The sequence below is a fragment of the Rhinatrema bivittatum genome, chromosome 10, assembly GCF_901001135.1.
Source record: "Rhinatrema bivittatum chromosome 10, aRhiBiv1.1, whole genome shotgun sequence".
Lineage (NCBI taxonomy): Eukaryota > Metazoa > Chordata > Amphibia > Gymnophiona > Rhinatrematidae > Rhinatrema > Rhinatrema bivittatum.
The window spans coordinates 53,419,392-53,438,593 of NC_042624.1; the positions used below are offsets into that span (position 1 = coordinate 53,419,392).

The window sequence follows — 19,202 nt, forward strand, 5'->3', positions numbered from 1 at the left end:
CTGAAAATCAGCTTGTGTGTGTTTGACATGCCTAAGTTATACAGGAATAAAGTTACCCTATGTAATATTGTTATAGTTAGTCAATGCAAGCAATTCATGCTTGCTAATGTAGTACTGATGTCCAATAGTGTCTATTTTATGTGCTTCTTACAGCCCTAGGGATACCTTGTGTCATCGATGCATGATGAGCATTTGTTGGCAGCTCTATGGATGAAACAGAGGGCGTCATTGGCGTCCGCATGCTGACTCCTCCTCTTCCACATCTCAACTATCCTTTTTCAAGCCATAATAAATATTTTCTCATTTACCAAATATTTCATGGCTGCCTCCTTCTGTGACAGCTATTTGGCAAAACCTGAAAAAATTCCTTACACCCTTCAGTGGTAAAAATGCAGGTGCATCAAAACGTAGCTTGTGCTTTTCAGCAGAGGTGAATAAGTTTCACACATTCCATTTTATAATCATACAAAACTGCAAGGATAGAAAATCAAAACATCTTTTATATAAATTTCCAAGCTGTATGTACAACTGGTATTACAAGAAGTCTTTCATATCCTGAATATCAATAAACAGGCAAAAAGTACAAATTAAGCGCAGTCGTTCAGAGGTCCCAGAATAAAGAAATAAGACATTGTTCTCACTTTGTTTTTCTAGCATTCGAATGTTTCAACATCACAAGTACCCATTCAATCACTACAACGGGCAAGGCACTTTTACAAGGCACAAGGAAAGAGACTCAAACTTGTACAGCACAATTACCAATTTACAGTATGTGTGTGCCATATTATAAAAGGGTTACAGTCAAAGCAAGCAGAATAATAAAATCAGATTCCATGATAGTGTCCTGTACAGGCACGCTGATACATTAATTATTCAATTTCCATTACACCCAACTGAAGCCAGAGTTAACGCCTGTTCAGAAACCTGTTGCGTTTCTGCTTTTTAAGACCACAATCTATTATATTTAGGAATTTATAGTCCTGCATTCTGTTTTCCCCTAATCAACTTAGTGCATCTGAATGATGCTGGATTGATGATAGTGGAAAACAAAGTCCTCTATTTTGGGAGTAATTTTGGGATAGCCCACATAAATTTACAAGCTTGTTACAGGCACAAATTACCCCAATTTTCAAAGCAAACTTGCATGCTTAAGCTCCCATTGAAAATTATCCTAGCAAAACGTCTGGCACAAGTTACGCTTGCTAATTTGTGCAGGGAGTTTTTTCAAGAAATGTATATGCATACTTTTCAAAATGTTAAAGGATGCATGTAAATCCAGACTTTGCTCCCTGGAACACTTCATGCATACAGTCTATAGTCACATAATTTACATGCATATTGGGCAGGCAATTACCTATTCACAATGCAGGTAAAACACAGCACAGTGGCAGCACAAGCTCCCCCATGCATCCCTCTCAATGTGCCTTAACCCTAAAGGTGAGAGAGTACAGCAGTCTCTTGTTGTCTGTAAAATCTTAGCTTTCACCTGTTTACTAGGGAGTTCACTCATTTGACAGAGGCTATCAAATAGCTCCGAGAGGATAACGACTTTTGATCACTTCTAAGCCGACAGTAAATTTGAACCGGAGCTGGTAGTCCAGTATAAAAGTCAGCACCACAAGTGTCCAATGCAAGGGTGAGTTTAGACGGCAGGACTAGTGAAAAAAATGACACGAACTGGATGGAGTAAGCTTGCAGCAAGAGGGTGCATTCAGATACAAAGAAAAAGCATGGAGTGCCTGATATTGGTAGAAGAGAGGTGCAGGCCTTTTCCTCCACCGAAGACATCACTCTCTGGTTTCAATAATACATGAGCAGGAGTTGAAATTACCACAACAGTCGGCTTAGTAACAGACTTTGGTACAATAAAATAGAAAAAAGAATACATGCATATGTGAAGATTATATTTTTAATTATATGATGTCATTTCAACCTCCAGTGGAGGCAGAAACAGTAACAGAAAAAACCCCACACAAGATAAATACAGAGGATCCCTTAGATAACAAATGGAGAGGAAGCCAGAAATGAACTCTGTATTGCAAGAGGAAGTACACTGGGCAGACTAGATAGAAACAAACTTAACTCATGTGCTGCCGTAAACCTTAAGGGAATAAAACATGGGCTGATCAGGTATTGAAGTGCAGTACTTTGTAACGAAAGCCAAGCATCCCGCGCATTACAAAATTTAAGGCAATAAATGGGGATTAGGAAAAAAGGCAGATAACCAACACTGGCTAGTGTCGACATACAGTGTCTTAATGCACTGTTGCATGACCTCCTTATGTAAGGGGGTCACAGCCCCTAAGCAAGCGCAATGGATTCTCTGATTAGCAAACAGCAGAACCTCACAGCAACATGGAGGTCACATGATTGGTTCGTGAATGCAACTGCTTGGCAACAAAAATTTAGCATACTAAGAGGAGAATTCAATCAAAGTTTTGTTCCACTGTAAAAATATATACATTTTAAAAAAGTTTCAATAAAAAAAAATTCAAAAAATCTTTGGTGCTTGAAAAGCCAGTGCAAACTCAATGGAGTGCTAGCTAGCGAGCTGTTCATTCGTACAAAACTCATGCCCACCTAGTTCCACCACTCAAGATGCACCTGGAGTATAGCTGTCTTGAATAGGATCCTATTCATGTAAACAATTCACAGATGATAAAACGAGGTAAGACATGTAACGTGGATTCCCAACCTGTGGCTCTCTAGCATAAAAAGTAGGTTACAGAAGACCCCGAGCTTGGGTCAACGAACTACAGAACAGAAAATTAAAGGCAAGATGTGGGAGAACCAGACTGCATGATGATGTTAAGTTTCCCTAAAGCTCAAAGAAACCTGTCAGCGCAATGGCCGTCTCATCTAGAACATTTTCACCACAGTGCACAGGAGTGACTGGATTCCGCGGTGGGTCCTGAGGTTGTTATTTAAACAGAATAAAAAAGTGTCTGGGGATGATGGATGTAAACATACTCGGGCCAAACCACCACCTGGGACAGCCTGCTGGCTCAATGGCAGCGCTGTACGCTGCCATTTGGAGGGGACTCCGATTCCTGGCTCAGGTTGACCAGGGCAGAGGATGATGCGGAGGTAGCACTCACAATCACTGAGGGGAGGGCGGCAGTCACTGTGGAATGCACCCCCCCCCCCCCCCCCCCCGAGAACCATCACTGCAATGGCTAGACTAAAGCAAGAGCTGAGGGGTGAAATATTAAAAACAGGAGAAAAAAAATATTGTAGTGGCAAATGAAGGTTCATGGTGCCAGCTCTCAGTCCGGGTTCTAACTAAGCTGGAAGCCTCAAGGAGAGGGAGGAGCAAGTTGCCAACTCGAAAGAACACGAGTTTCCTTGTGAAACTCTGTACGTAAGAGATAATGATTTTGTATTCCTTCCTAGTGCTTGCTTCCTGATATTGTCTTGTACTCAAGCAGTGCAAATCAGATTATCCCAGACTTTCTCCAACATGCACTGCATGTTACTGTGCTACGCTCACAGTAATAAGGCTGTGCCAGGCTGGGGTATTCAGATGCCACAATGCACCATTTTCCTGGTTCTCATATTTTCTTAAATGAAAACAAAGCCCAAAATAGTTATTTTTGCTTGCCTGCTTTAAAAAGGAAATACAAGTCTTCTGATGTCTCGTCAAAACATGCCTGTCATTTGCTTTCAAGAGGTTTGCTGGAAACATTTGCAGTTTTGCTGGCAGTGCTGTGGTTTTAACACAGTATTATCTTAAGTTATTACTGAAACCTAGGCTGGGGCAAGCAGTAAGGGATAGGCATTCCTTTTACCCAAATCGGTAAAACACAATGAATGATTTGTTACAAACAGAACAGAACAAAAATAAAGTGTGACATTTTTCAGAAATTTTTCTTTTCATGCCACCATTTTGAAATAAGACTAGATGGGTTGAGCATATCCCCATCCTGCACCTCCAGGTAAAAAGCCTCCCCTGGGTGGTCTGGTGTCCCCCCCTCCCACCCACCAACGTAGTACAAAAATCCCTGAGGTCTAATGCTTCCCTTCCTGCACCCCCATCCCAAGGCTTACTGTATCTGGTATCCCTGGGAGTGCCTGCCACCCCCATACCATGTTTCAAAATGGCAGCTGGTGACGTCGGATGCCACTTTGACCCCGTGCTGCAGATCAAAGTAGCAGCGCCCCAGCCAGGACTGGCTGATTCCAATTTCTACGCTGACTTGCCGCATGAGGTCAAAGTGGCATCTGACCTCAGTGGCCGCCATTCTGAAAAATGACATGGGAGCAGCAATGCTCAGTGGGATGGAGTAGAGCTTTCTCCTGCCCCGCTACAGCCCAAGGATACTAATACAGTAAGTGTCGGAAGGCTTACTGTATTAGAATCCTTGGGATGCACTTGACCCAAGGAATTTCTGTACCAGGTTGGTGGAGAGGTGACATTAAACCCCAGAAAGGTTTTCTCCCAAGGAGTACAGGGCAGGTGGCTTTGCTCAGGCTGTGCGGCCCTTTTAAATACATTTGGTAAATCGTGTGCCTATTCACGAATTAGGGTGCACCATTAGCAAGTACTCCCGTTCCCCGCTGAAACAAATGGAACCAAAAAAACTTTCAGCATGCACGTCCCATGCGAGCAGCTGCTTTCATGTCAGCAAACGATCAGGGCAAACTGTACTTTGGGACTCCTTCATTCTCTTGCCTGGCTTTCAAATCAAAAAAAGGGTCTTAAATCAGAAGAAACGAAAAACCAAAAATTCAAAGCTAAGGAATGTAAATATCAAAAGGATTTCCTGAACACCTCTAGCATGTAAACAACTGAAACATGTTAAAAATTTATACTGTTTCACCTAAATATTGGTGGAAAACATCATGAATTCTATAATCAATTATTCCCCCAACACCCCACACGCGCTTGGAAAGAACCAGCGGCTTCTTTGCTCATGGACTTGCTCATCTATTATAAAAACACGGACCAATGAATCCTCCCGGAAGAGACACCATTCAGAGGTGCGCCTACGGAAAGGAGCTTTCAGATTATTTAGAGGAGACTCCCAACTGCAGCTTCATCTTCTCATAGACTAAGTAGCTGATGCTGACGGCGGGAAGCACCTTCATGAAGTTGGGAGCAATTCCTCTGTACAGTCCTAGGAAGCCCTCCTTTTCAACTATCCTTTTAATGAGGCCCACCATGTTCAGCTGAGGGGCTCCTTCCACGGAGGCTGCAAAAAAAAAAAACACACACACACACGCTCACGGGGTCAATAATAAAATCAAACAAGCAAAAACAGTAAAATGCAACACACATGATGAAACCGGGATCAGCGGGGAGGGGGGGCAGGAGTGACACTTCTTCCTTGGGGGGGGGGGAGGGGTGGGTAAGAGAGAGAGAGGAGGCAGGCTGAGCTCCTTTTGAAGGTAAGATCGGGATGGGCGCCTGGTTTCCAATACAGAGCAAAATCGCCACTATTTTAAAAGTTTAGGGGTGGGGAGGTTAGGATACTCCGTATCACTTGCAATATGCCTTGGAGGAGGGGGCAGCTTATTTTGTCCTTTACTTTAGCCAATGACAGCACCACTTAGCTGGATATGTTTTCAAGTTATCTGGCCACAAAAGGCTGGATAAGTAACAAACCTAGCCGGCTATATTCAAAACATAGCTAGGGACCGTGCACTATCCATTGCAGGCCCTAAACAATGGAACGCCCTCCCTACCACTCTCAGGCTAGAGCCATGTTACGCCAAGTTCAGAAAAAAACTTAAAACATGGCTCTTCCGACAAGCCTACCCTGATTAAGTACACTGACTTCCGCAAGTATCTTGCCTACGCTTTGTATATTCCTGTAAATAGTCCGTTGCAGTTTTATTTATTGCTTTAATTCCTCCACCTCCTGCTCTTTGTATACTCTTCCTTGTTCGCCCTCCCTGTTCATTGTAATTTCTGCCTTTTAAGTTACATTGTAAACCGGTATGATGTATGCATACTAATACCGGTATATAAAAGTTTTTAAATAAATAAATAAATAAAATAGTTATCCAGCTATATGCAGCCGGAGAACTTTAGGCTGGAGGGACATTTCTCCCGCTGAATATATGGGACAAGTTATCCGGCTAACTTTAGCCGGATAACTTGTCCACTAACCGGCCTACTGAATACGGACCTTTATATTTTCTGACATGTACTTCCTTCAACGTTCATTTCGTAGTTATCGGAAGGGCATGCATAAAAATACACAAGACAAAAAGGGTTTTATGAATGAGGTGTCGTCGTACTTCCTGGACCAAAATAAAGACAATGAAACCATGTAACTCTGGTATTAAGACCTGTTTGTGCAAGAGCAAGTGTTACTGCTTATCTGGACAATTGCTGATAAGTTCTTATTGTAAAACCTTCCCTTTTCAAATGAAAGGGTGGTGGAATTTAAAATTGAAAAAAAATATACAAATCAAAATCTTAGCAAGGAGAAGTAAAAGTGGTTGGCAGGTTCTGTACTAAACTAAGCCAAATTCTGAAGCATCACCTGATGGTACAGCAAACTAATCCTGCAACCAGTTTTATTATATTTTAAAGTTTTTGTTTTAATTAGTTTGATTTATTATTTGTTTTATTGCATTGTATACTGATTTGTTTAAATTTGTTGTACTCCGCACTGACCAGGGATTCCCCGAGTGAGTGGTTAATATGAATAAATGGATAAAATAAAGCAGTGAAGGAACAAAGCCGAAACTCACCTTGCGCCTGCATACGCGTTCGGATGAGAGCCAGGGGGTAGCTGGCTAACTGGCCACAAGTGCTGGAGATGGTGCCACAGGCCAGTAGCACCAGAATACCAGGATTGGCTGAACCCGACGAGTAATTCTGTAGCCAGCTGTTCTTTAGAGTCTATCAAGCAAACACAGAACAAAAGGAAGGGGTTTTATTTAGATCCAATTTGCCACAGCACAACAGCACATTTTAAAGACTGCTCATGTGTAAGCTGTGGTTATCCTTGGAAACTATCGAGATTACACAGGCAATTCCTCAGATAAAGTATTTCATCTGCAGAAACAGATTTTTACAAAACTGCACCTCCCCCGCCGCCTGTGTGTAAATTTCCAGCCAAGAATCTCGTTTGCACAGAAGTTTACCCAGACCGAGTGGAAGCATTCCCGGAGGCGGAGCTGGGAAGGGGTTTGGACTTGTGTGCACAATTTTGGATTTTCAAAACTGTGCGTGTGTATGTTTTCCTGCACTCATAGCCGCAGGTGCAAGTGTCTGCAGGTAACCCGGGTGGGATGCTTTTCCAAGGGGACCTCTGCGTGTAAGCCCTTTTTCGAAACTCGTGTATCTTGCGCACATTTTTGCAGCCTAATATGGGCGGGGGGGGGGGGGGGGGGGGAGGAGATGTTTGAAAATTACCCAAGAAAACATCTTTTGTCCTCCTCTGGTGGGTGCTGCTGTAGCAGTCGCTGTGTGCATGGAGAAATAATGTGTTCTTGGTTTTCATTTATTTTGCTTTGCTCACTTCATTTTTAGCACATGGCAGACATTCTGTGTGTATTTTTGTAAAGAGCATGATAAAAACAAAGAGCACTATACTGCGTTATATTTTGGTGTCGCTTCAGATGGGAAATGACACCAAATATTTTCTTTATTACATGCCAATCACTACACTGATATTTTTGTGTCATTTTAACACAGCAGCACATCCCCTAGACAGCAAGAGTCACCTCCGGCTGCCAAAGGCCGGACAGACATCTAGTTTTCATGAGATCAAAAATGTACAAATCATCCAGGATCTTAGCTCAAACTCGAGCAAGTACATCAAATGAATCTCCTGAGAAGAAAACCTGGTTGTCATTCTCAAGAACCACATCTGCCTATAGCAACAGCACAGGGCACTGGGAAACAGGGGAGCGATTGGCCCACCACCGACTCATTAAGTGATCCCAAGTAAATCACTCGTTCACTCTGGCCACTAGCGCACATCAAACAAATAGCATGAAGGTGCCTGGCCAAATCAATTAATCTGATTGGCTAAGTCAGCATTTTTCTTCCCTGAATCTCTCTCCTATTTATGGGAGGAACTCACCGGTGGCCATTGCCTGGGGGTTTTTTTACCTTTCTGCTCTGTCAGACAGCCTTCATAAGAAACAATACTCTCTTCTACGGTTTGATAACTGGATCTGAACTCTAACTATTCCCCACCCTTTTCTGCATTCACTTTGCCCCTCAATACTCTGCAACAGCTCTGTTGTGTTAAGACGTAAACGTTAAAAGGGCTTGAGAGGGCACAACGTGAGTCTGAATAATAAAATGCAAGTTTCACACATAAGTAGCAATTGTAGTACAATCACACACACACACAAATCAAATGCTCAAACTGTTGAACGTTTACAGACACCAGCAAGAAGATGAGGAAAGAAACCGTACAACTTGTTTGCCATCCATTATGTGAAGCGCAGCAGCTGCATGAGCAAAGAGCTTACCTCATAGACGGCCAGGTCAATGCCAGCGTAGGGGAGGATGCCGAGAATGTTGGGGATGTAACCTTTGTAAAAAGCTTTCACCCCCTCTCGCTTTAAAATCTTCTTAGCACAATCAAACATGCCAGAGTACTGTCCTGTCTTACCCACAGCCAATCGAGTCTTCAGGACCTGAGCAGGGGTGCAAAGAAACACACCGAATCATTGGAGAACAGGCTGAGTTGCATATCGTAGCTTCTAGACTAGAGAGCTAATGGTTATTCAGTCTATAAGCTACGATATTACTCTCCCTCGGGATTATGCTATTGACCTCACAGCTGACATTATATTGGTCAAGCATCATAAAGCCACTGGGATGACATTGTATAGCTTTTTTTCTCAAGCCCGGCCTCTCTCTCTCTCTCTTCCTCTTTTGAGCTTCCAGCTCAATCAGAACTGGGTCCTAAGGCTATGACAGCATAAGCCTTCATTTGCAGCTTTTCTGGGAATTTTCCATGTTTTTAATCCTCCCCTCCCACTGCGGTAGCAGTCCTCATCCAGCAACCTTCTGGAAGTTGACACTCGTGCACAGAGCCTGGCCACCGAGCGCTGCCTACCAGGCCTGGATTCAGGCACAGCCAACTGCCTAGGGCACCAGATCTTGAAGGCGCCAAATATTCAGGCCAAACGGAAGCCTGCCTCTGCTTACTTTAGGGTCATGTGCCGTGCTGGCACAGTTTCAAAGGAATGCCATTATCACCCTGTGTCTATGGGCACCCAAACCTTAAATCCAGCCCCTATTGCCTACACAGCATCCCCAGCCATGGCCTGGGAATCCAACCCAGACCTCCCACAATGCAGCGGGCAGCACTGCCAGTGAGCTATCGGGCTGGCCCATCACTTCCCTCTTAAGTTAAATATGTCCAGAAAACCCAGAAAAGTGATACTTACTATCACAGCCCAAAACCATTCCAGACATTGCTTCTCAGAAAATAACTGCAATATCCCGTCTTTACTTCCCGTACACTACAGTCCAAATATTTTGGATTTCAGACAAGGAGCACAACCTGCCCACTATTCATGTACTGTAGAAAGGATCCAAGATAGTTTTACTTAAAAGAAACTAATTTTCATCTATTAAAAATTGAAGGGAAAAAACAAGATTCCCAATTTAAAGGAGTAAATATTTGCCATGTCAGGTTTACTAAGTGCATTTATCACTCTGTACATACGTTTCCAGGGTTAGAAATTCTGCTAAAATGTAAAAGCACCTCTGGAAGAGTCCTGCAAGCTTTGCTTACCTCCATGGGGTAGATGGAGGTCTGAGCTGTTGCTCCAGCCAACGAGCCTGCTATGAATCTTTCCGCAGTCCCAACTTTTCCACCTTCTGAAGCAATTAACTTCTTATACTGCACAAACAATACCACCACAAAGAGGGTCAATGGTGGCCAAACAGTAAGAAGAAAAAAAAAAAGATTCAAAGAGATTACAGAAATCTGGGTGAGGAGCACGGAAAGGAATACGCAGGCATGGGCGACACAGGACGCTCCCCGAGCACAAAGTAGGTGGCAGACGCAGCCGTGGATCTGACGTCAAAGCAGCAAAGTCGTGTAAATAAGTATGCACAAGCATCCTGGCATTATTCTGCTCTGCCAGCAAATACCCCTGCTCATGAACCTGTTAATGCTACTTAAAATAAATATCAATGACTTAATAAACACCTCCCAAAAAGATCTTAAAGATGTAGCACCTCTGTAACAAAGGTCTTAAATAAAAGATTTCATTTCAAACTTCCCTCCTTTTTGTGGTACATAATCCTTCTTTTTTTTTTTTTTAATCTTACTGGTCCATGCCCTTAGATAGCATTTCAAGTTTGCCAAATTTGAGTGAATGGGTTTGAAATGCTCCTTTCTAACTTTCCTCTGCTCCTTTCCCACGAATGTGGATGTCACTTAGCTTTTGCGAACAATCAAAAGTCCCCAGATTTTTTCCAGTGGAAGATTAGGCCTCTGGCTTACTGTGTCAACCTCACTCGCAAGCAAATAAAACATTGTAAATCCATGGCAGGGGCCTCTTACAGCACTGAGATTCAGAGTAAAGGCAAGCCTGCTGGGAGGTTCCCACATGGCTAATGTAACGTACACTGCTGAATGCAGAGTATCACACGTGACCATCTTCTGCTTCCCGCCACGTGCAATTACTTTGCTATTAAAGGCACCACGAAGTCCATATTTAAAGATTTGTCCTCAGGAGTTACCCAGACAAATCTTTGCTTTCAAACACCGCCCCCCCCTTGAAGTTTTGTCTTGGTAACTCATTACCTGCATAAAATTTAGCTGGATAAAACAGAGCACTGACGGGGCATCCTGGGGGCAGGGCTTAACTATTCAGTGCTATCTGGATAAAGTTATCCAGTAAGTCTGGTCATACTGGAGGGCTGTTCTAAAGTTAGTCACCTAACTTTATCCAGCAGAATGTGCATCCAAGTAAAGTTACCCAGATCTCCCACTTCCCTGCTTCCTCAACATGAATCTCCATGTTCTTATTTCAAGCCTGCAATCAACACCTCGGTAGTTCCCAGATTCTGTCCAGGGGCTGTGATTTATTCTAAGGAAAGTGAGCTCAGGGTGATTATGAACTCTGGGTCCCTCAGTACCTGCTCATAGGCCCAAAACTTCATGGCAGTTTCCGGTGCAATTTTAACCACATTGACACCATTTCCTCTCCAAAGGGATCGGATGCCTCCTTCCTTCACCATCTGCTTGAAACCACTTGCTATATTCATCTTCGATGACGAACCATGAACCTGATACCAACAGCAGCAAACCAGAAGAGTTATTATGCATGACAGGGCCTTGGCAAACTCCTGCCATTGCGGACTACATCACAGTTACTGCAGTTAGCCTCGGAGAAAAAATTCTGCCCAGCAATTATTTGCTCGGGCAAGGACTGTGATTCTGTTATTCAGCAAAACTATCAAAAGCTTCGTTAGTGAACTCTGTGATAAGGGCATTAAAAATATAACACCTAAAATAGTAATTTCCAACTGGCAAGCTCGTAGAAATGTAAGGGCAACTTTGTTAACATGTCCGTGAACGCGGTTCACATATTTAACCAGGAGTTGAGGAAATAGCTGTCAGGACCTTGGTCTCCCCTCATGCTCTCCTTCTCATTGCCCCAGAACACCAATTCAACACCATTTCAAAAGAACCCCAACTGGTGATCATGAATAGGAGACCCACCTGCTACTTCCTCAGATCCCAGTTAGGTACTGAGCTTGGTTATTTTAGCAGAAACGGCAGCCCCCATGATGGCTTTCTACCAAACCCTGGCAATGAGGAGGCAGAGCTACTACAAGTTACCAAACCTTTTAGTGCTTATTTTACTATTGTAAAAGAGGGTATAAACGAACAAGACCTTGCATTTAGCATGGTCTACCTTATGACAGCCAATAAGGGAATTTTGGTTCCAGTGCATTTCCCTGAGCAGCAGAATAAGACAGCAAGGTCAGGAAGAAAGACGTAGATCCTAGGGATAAGGACAAGGCAGCTCCTACTGCAATACTGTCCCATCTGCGAGTGCTATGACTGTTGATTTAAAGCTGCTGAGGTAAGCAGACTAGACCAGACGCAAATTTTTAGAATACCCTAATCTCATGACAAGGTTACCCTAGCTTTATGATAAGGTCCAACTGCTGAAGTAACCAACCTTTTCTTTGCCTGTTTCCGTTGTGCTGTATCTAATAAAACTATCTTGTAAAGCAAAGGTTCAGACTAATCTGTCCTCTAACCCTCTCTGTAAACTAAGGATCGCTTAGTATCACAATTATCAATAGTACTATTAATCTAATTTGGGGAAAAAAAAGTAACCTATAAATGCCAGTGGTGATGCCAATTTTGAGACAAAAATAAAATGAGCTATGAACCAGAATATGAATTAAATCATGACTGCGATGGGAACTGATACAACACTCAGCTGGGAAAGCATGCTAAACTATTTGAACTTTTAAAAAGCCTCTGAATTTAAGAACCATGTTCTCCTGTATCTGCAGGGCCAACATAAAACAGATTTAACCAGTAATGAGCAACATCTGTAGAAATGCAAAGCCAGGGCTGTGATCCCCAATATTTACAATATTGCTTTGTATCAAGCCTTCTGTGTACAATAAAAGGTTAAAAGGTAAAACAATAAGTAAACTGCATTTCTTTTAAAAGAATACGGAGAGCAACACAATTTGGAGCCTTATCCTGCTGGAGTTTTCCTCCATGCTGTACCTCTTTTCCAATGGGAAGACTGGATGGTTCATTTGGTCCTTTTCTGCATTCATCTCTTATTTCTATTAACAAGGCACTAGAGCAAATGGAAATGGTCTTGCAATGTCAATTGTCAGTAAAACAACCTAACACAGCAACTCACCTGCATCATGACTTTGAGCCGATCTAACGGTGCCGTACCTGTGCGAGACACGGCACCAGCTACACCCCCGGCTAGCAGCTGCCTCCACCACTGTCCACTCTTCTTTTCTTCTTCGCTGAATTCATCTGGGATAGTTAAACTGTCTCCAATGTCCAAGACCTGTCAAAACACAAGAGGAAGCCAAAGTAGATGGAAAGCAAAGCATTCACTTTTCTCACTCTTTGACAGACACATTAAGCATGCCCAGCATGCCACTAACTACGCATCCATGCGGGGTCCTTCTTCAGTCTCATAACAGAGTTTGTGAAAGGTAAAACAAACCGAGAGAAACCCAACGCCAAAGGGTGGTGGGCGGTTTTGTGAGGACTAATCCTGCTGTCCTTGGAGAACACCTGTTGCAGGTAAGCAACTCTGCTTTCTTCGAGGACAAGCAGGATGGCAGTCCTCACACATGGGTGATTATGTAGCTCAAACAGAAAACAGGAGCACTTCTGCATGCAAATAATCTCAGCAGACCACAGGAAATGTGCAGGAAAGAATTCAATGTCCACAAAAAAATTCAGTGATATAATGTTTTCATTTTAGACGGCAACTCCACAGTGTATATATTACAGCATTTAAAGGTGCAAAGCGGGTCCCCCCGACACGGACCCATGTTTCGCCGCGAGGCTGCGTCGGGAGGAACAGAGAATTTTAGTTGTTCAAATTATGGCGACAGGCAAGTCCATGTCAGGGGATCCGCTTTGCACCTTTAAATGCTGTAATATATACACTGTGCAGTTGCCGTCTAAAATAAAAACATTATAATCACTGAATTTTGTGTGGACATTGAATTCTTTCTTGCACATTTCCTGTGGTTTGCTGAGATTATGTAGCTCTCCAGGCTGCTCCCAACGTGCAGTACAGAACAGGTGCCAACATGCACAACAACTAGAACTGCTAGAACCAGGGGAGCAAACCTGCACCCAAGGAAGGGCCAAAGATAGGAAGAGTTGGGTTTTCATGGCTGAAAAAGATTACGGAGGACTGACTGACCGACCAAAATGACTGTCACGTCGTCCATCCTTAATCAGACAATATCAAGAGGCGAACATGTGGAGGCAAACTCCAGGTTGCCGCTCTGCATGTCTCATGAATGGGGACGGCACGCAAGTGAGCCACCGAAACAGACATGGCCCGAACGGAATGAGCCTTAACGTAATGCTTGAATGTAGCAAAAAGAAATACAGTCCACTAGCCAATCGGACAAGATCTGCTTAGACACTGCGACTCCCAGCCTGTTTTTGTCGAAGGAGACAAAAAAGCCGAGTGGACAGGCGGTGAGCTGCCATCCGTTGCAGGTAAAAGGTCAGAGCCCTTTTACAATCCAGAGTATGCAGTGCCCATTCACCCTGGTGAGCATGCAGCCTTGGAAAAAAGGAAGGCAACACAATGGACTGATTGAGATGGAACTCAGTCCACCTTAGGAAGGAATTTCGGGTGCGTATGTAAAACCACCTTATGATAAAATTTGGTATACGGGGGGGTACGACACCAGAGCCAGCAGCTCACCGATTCTGCACGCTGAAGTAACCACTACCAAGAAGATGATCTTCCAGGATAGGTACTTCAGATCTCAAGAGCTCAAATGGAGCCTTCATGAGCTGGACAGGACTACATCGAGGTCCCAGGAGACTGCTGGAGGCAGAGTAGGAGGCTTAATTTGCAGCAAGCTGCTCATGAACTGGCCCACGAGTGGATGGGTGGAAATGGAAGCACCATCCGTCCCCTGATGGTATGCTCCGATGGCTCTAAGGTGAACTCTCACCGAAATGGTCTGCAGACCAGACTCTGAGAGGTGCAACAGGTAGTCCAAAAGCTCTGGTGGGGAACAAGAGAAGGGATCCAGACTGCACACAATACATCAAGCCGAAAACCTCTTCCACTTGAGAGTGTAAGATTTTCTCATGGAGGGTTACTGGACTCCAGGAGGCCTCGAGATACACCTTCTGAAAGGCCCAGAGCCTGTACAGTTACCCGGTCAACATCCAAGCCTTGAGAGTCAGGGCTTGGAGGTTGGGGTGGCGAAGTCTGCCCCGGTCCTGAGAGATTAGGTCTGGAGCAGTCCCCAACCGGATCAGCTGGCGTGAGGCCAGCTCCCGTAGATGCGGGATCCAGACCTGGTGAAGCCAAAAAGGTGTGACCAAGATCATGGTGCCTCGGTCCTGTTGGAGCTTTTGGAGTGTTTGAGATCAGCAGAAGGGGAGAGGAGGATAAGCGTACAGCAGACTGGTGCCCCAGTGAAGTGAAAAGGCATCAGACACCAATCCCCTGCTCGCCCGTTCCAGTGAGCAGAATTGATCCACTTTCTTGTTTTCTGAGAAGCAAACAGATCCATGTCTGCGGTTCACCACAAGCGAAAGATGCTGTTCGCTACCTCTTGATTCAGGGACCACTCATGGGGTCGGAAGGCCCGATTCAAGGAGTCCGCTAGGACATTGTCGTCCCAGGGAGATACACAGCCCAGAGGAAGATGCCATTCGAGGGCCCACAACCAGATCTGGACTGCTTCCTGACAGAGGACGTATGACCCTGTTCCTTCCTGCTTGTTCAGATATCACATTGTTACCTGATTGACTGTCTGCACCAGGACCACTTTGTTATGCAGAGGCTCTCTGAATGCCCTCAGGGCGTAACGGATAGCTTGCAAGTCCAGGAAATTTATTGAGGACTACTTCTCCCGGAAAAACCAAAGACCCTGAGTATGGAGGTCTGCAACATGGGCTCCCCAACCCATGTGAGACATGTCTGTAGTGAGGACAATTTGGGGCTGCAGGCCCCAGAAGAACATCCCTTGCTCCAGATTGGATGGGGTTTCCCACTACACGAGGGATTGCCAGAGGGGAATGGTGATCAGGCCATAAGCCCAAAGATCCTAGGTGGCTTAACACCACTGGGAACGTAATGTGCACTGAGCCCTGCGCGTGTGAAGCTGAGCAAATGGAGTAACATGCACCTTCACCGCCATATGTCCCAGAAGTCAGAGAAACTGGTGTGCAGAGACATGGGAGCAACTGGAGACTACCCGAGCGAAGGCAGCAAGGGTCTCTGCCTTGTCTTGAGGCAGAAAGGCTTTTTTTCCGCACAGTGTCCAGTCTGGCCCCGATAAAGTCCAGTTGCAGCGATGGCTGGAGATGGGATTTTGGATAGTTGATCAGAAAACCCAGATTTTCCAAGGCAAGTATGGTGGCTTGTAGGGAACGCAGCGCCCCCTGCCTGGAGTCACTCTTGATTAGCCAATCGTCAAGGTAAGGGAAGACATGAACCCCTCACCTCTGAAGATAGGCCCCCACTACCGCCAGGCATTTGGTGAAGACACAGGGTGCTGATGCTAGGCTGAAGGGCAGTACGCGGTACTGGCAGTGTTCCTCTTCTACCAAGAATCATAGGTACCTCCGATCTGCTGGAGAAATGGGCGTATGCGACTTTGAGATCGAGGGAGCAGAGCCAGCCCCCAGCCCTGAAGAGGGGAATCAAAATACCCAATGAGACCATTTTGAACTTCTCTCTGACAAGAAACCAGTTCAACATCCTCAGATCCAAAATGGGGTGAAGGCCACCAGTTTTCTTGGGAATCGGGTTAATACCTGGAGTAGAACCCGTCTCCCTGTTGGCTGGGCAGGACTGGTTTGACCGCTCGAGCCATTAAGCTCTACTCAGAGTATCTGCTGGTTCTCTATGTCTCTCCAGCGGGGACATGGAGGAGAACGGAGTGGAGTTAGTTGGAAATGCAATTTGTCCCCTGCCTTATGATGGACAGGACCCAGTGGTCCGAGGAGACTGATATCCATCGATCTACGAACAGCTGCAGGTGTGGGGGGGGGGGGGGGGAGCGGTGTCAGCACTCTGGGGCAGGGTTGGCTGGCTCAAACTCCCTGGCCATCAGTCAAAATCCCATGATGGGTTTTTACGGTGGGGCAGGAGCTGGGCGGAGCATACAAAGTTGCCATACCCTCGGTCTTGGCTGGAGTCTGCTGAGGTCTGACCTAGAGACTGGTGGGTAGTACATGTGTGGTTGGTAAAAACGTCATCTTGGATATTGCCTGTGAGGCTTTTTGCTGGAAGGCTTGGTATCTGATGTGCTGGCTGACAACTGTTGAAGGGTTTCATAATAGTCCTTCAGTTGGGCTACTGCCTCTAATCTTGTCCCCAAAAAGGTTCTTGCTTGTACAGGGAGATCTGCCAGATGGTCCTGGACCTCAGGACACAGGTCAGAGGCAAGCAGCCAAGCCACATGGGGAGTCCCAATGCCTGCAGCGGCAACTCTCATAGCCGTCTCACACACGTTATACCCAGAACTGACCTCATGTTTATCACAGTCCAGGCCCTGCTGAACTATTTTCTGGAAGTCCTTCTGAAATTGCTGCAGGAGGCATTCTCCCAACTCTTGGGCTTGTTTACAGAGGCTCCTGGAGTATTGCCCAATATAAAGCCGATAACAAGCAATCCTAGCTGCTAACATCGAGCCCTTGAATACCTGACGTCCGAGAGAGTCCAGAGCTCTGGGCTCACAGCCCGGGGGTGCAAAGGCATGAGTCTGAAGTCTCTTCACCTTCTTTAGGGCCAATTCCAACAACACAATGACTGGTGAGGAAGCTGACAGCACTCAAACTCTTTGGTGGGTTGGACCAGATAGACTGCGTTCGTCTTCCGGGTCACAGAGGAATGGAGTTGGGGTGTTCCCAGATTATGGTGACTAGCTCCTTAAAAATGTCATGGACTGGAACAGCCGCCACCTCCTTAAGAGCATCAAGAAATTGCCAGATCTCCAACATCTTGTGACAAGAATCCTGTTCTGTCAATAGCTGGAAAGGCATCAACTGCCATGGCCTTAACATATCCAGCAAAAGAAAGATCTTCTGGAGGGGACTTCCGCCTCTCCTCTGGTGGAGAGGGTTCCGAAGGCAAGTCCATCGAGGAAAAAGATGCCTTACCCTCCCAGGAATCATAGGGGGCTTCCCCTTCACTGTAAATATCCAGAGACATGGGGGATGGAGCACCTTTCTGGGTCTTCTCGAGCCAGAGGGCCACATGGACACCAGTGGAACCGAAGGTGGAACAGAGGGCACTGGTAGGATCCAGAGCCGCATGGGCACTGACAGATCCCCCGGCTTCAGGAGCGCCTGTAGCATTGATGGCATCGGTCCAGTGGCCCCAGGAGAGCCAGAGGTTGTCGGGGTGCCTTGTGCAAACGAGGTGCTGTCAACCCCAATGGACTTTCCTTGTCCAAGTTGCTTACCGGAATGGGAACCGGTGGTAGCAGCAGCGATGCTCCTCTTAATTGCAAAGGGGCTTGGAGCATTGGTGCTGGCTGCATCAGTAAGACACAAAGCAGCAGGTCCAGCCTCTCCAGCAGAGGTGCAAGCACCAATGAAATCTGCTCTTGCAGCGGTGGCGGTCCCGGAGGAACTGGAGGCTCAATGCCCTGCAGAGCCTGGCCGGCCACCAACACAATGCCTCTAACTCCTTCTCAAAAGCTGCCGAGGATAGAATGGCTTGAGGAGGAGGAATCGGATCAACCCCAGAGTCACGGGGTGGAACCGAACCTTCCACTAGCACCGGTGGGGACCGCAGAGAGTCCTCAGAAGGACCAGAGGGAATCCCCTGCTCCGCATGAGACCATTTCAGGTAGGCACTGAAGTGGTCAATGCCTTTCTGTGGTCTGACTTTGAAGAGACGATGATTTCTCTCCGTGTTCCCCTCAGTCCTTTCCTGGGACAGACGTCAAGGAACCTGACCTGAACCGAGAGGATACGGATCTTGCTTGGTCCCCCGCCCCGGGATCAAGGAGTGGTAGCAGAGGGGACATTGGGGGGGGGGGGGGAGGGGTAGATGCAAGGGGAAGGAGTCTCTGCAGAGTAGAAGTCCCGGATGTTGATGATAGATACGATTTCTTAGAGCCAGTTTTCCATTTTGTCTAACTGCGCCTGACGGCCCTTAGGGGTCATCTGGGTGCAAAGATCGCAACCATGGACGTCATGCGATGCCCACAGGAAGAGGACAGTCCTCAGGGGGTCTGTGAAGGGCATGGTCCGGGGGCACTGGCGAAAGTCGGATGATGCCATATCAAAAAGGAAGCGGCGCGCAGTCAACACCACTGGTAATCGACCACGAGTACCAGAAAAACTTACCAAAAGCCATGAGGAAAAAAAACGCAAAAGGCAGAGGGACCTGACGCAACGCTGGAAGGAGGAAAAATGTGGTTTTCCCACAGAAAAAGCACGAGCTCCACAAACACGAGGCTTCAGCTTCGCAGAAAAAAGCGAGACTGAAGAGAGCCAGCGTGGATGCGTGGTTAGTGGCACGCTGGGCAGGCTCAGTGTGCCAGTCAA

At 45.9% G+C, this 19,202-nt stretch overlaps 1 protein-coding gene across 1 annotated transcript in view; it reads right to left on the reverse strand.

Moving 5' to 3' along the window:
- Positions 1–480: 480 nt before the first annotated feature.
- SLC25A24 (solute carrier family 25 member 24) overlaps positions 481–19,202 on the reverse strand; it is an 80,858-nt gene continuing 62,136 nt past the window's right edge. The window contains 6 exon segments of the mRNA XM_029617795.1: positions 481–5,192; positions 6,703–6,853; positions 8,440–8,607; positions 9,717–9,824; positions 11,072–11,221; positions 12,832–12,990. Coding sequence (XP_029473655.1) covers positions 5,008–5,192; positions 6,703–6,853; positions 8,440–8,607; positions 9,717–9,824; positions 11,072–11,221; positions 12,832–12,990 — 921 coding nt within the window. The 3' untranslated portion in view covers positions 481–5,007.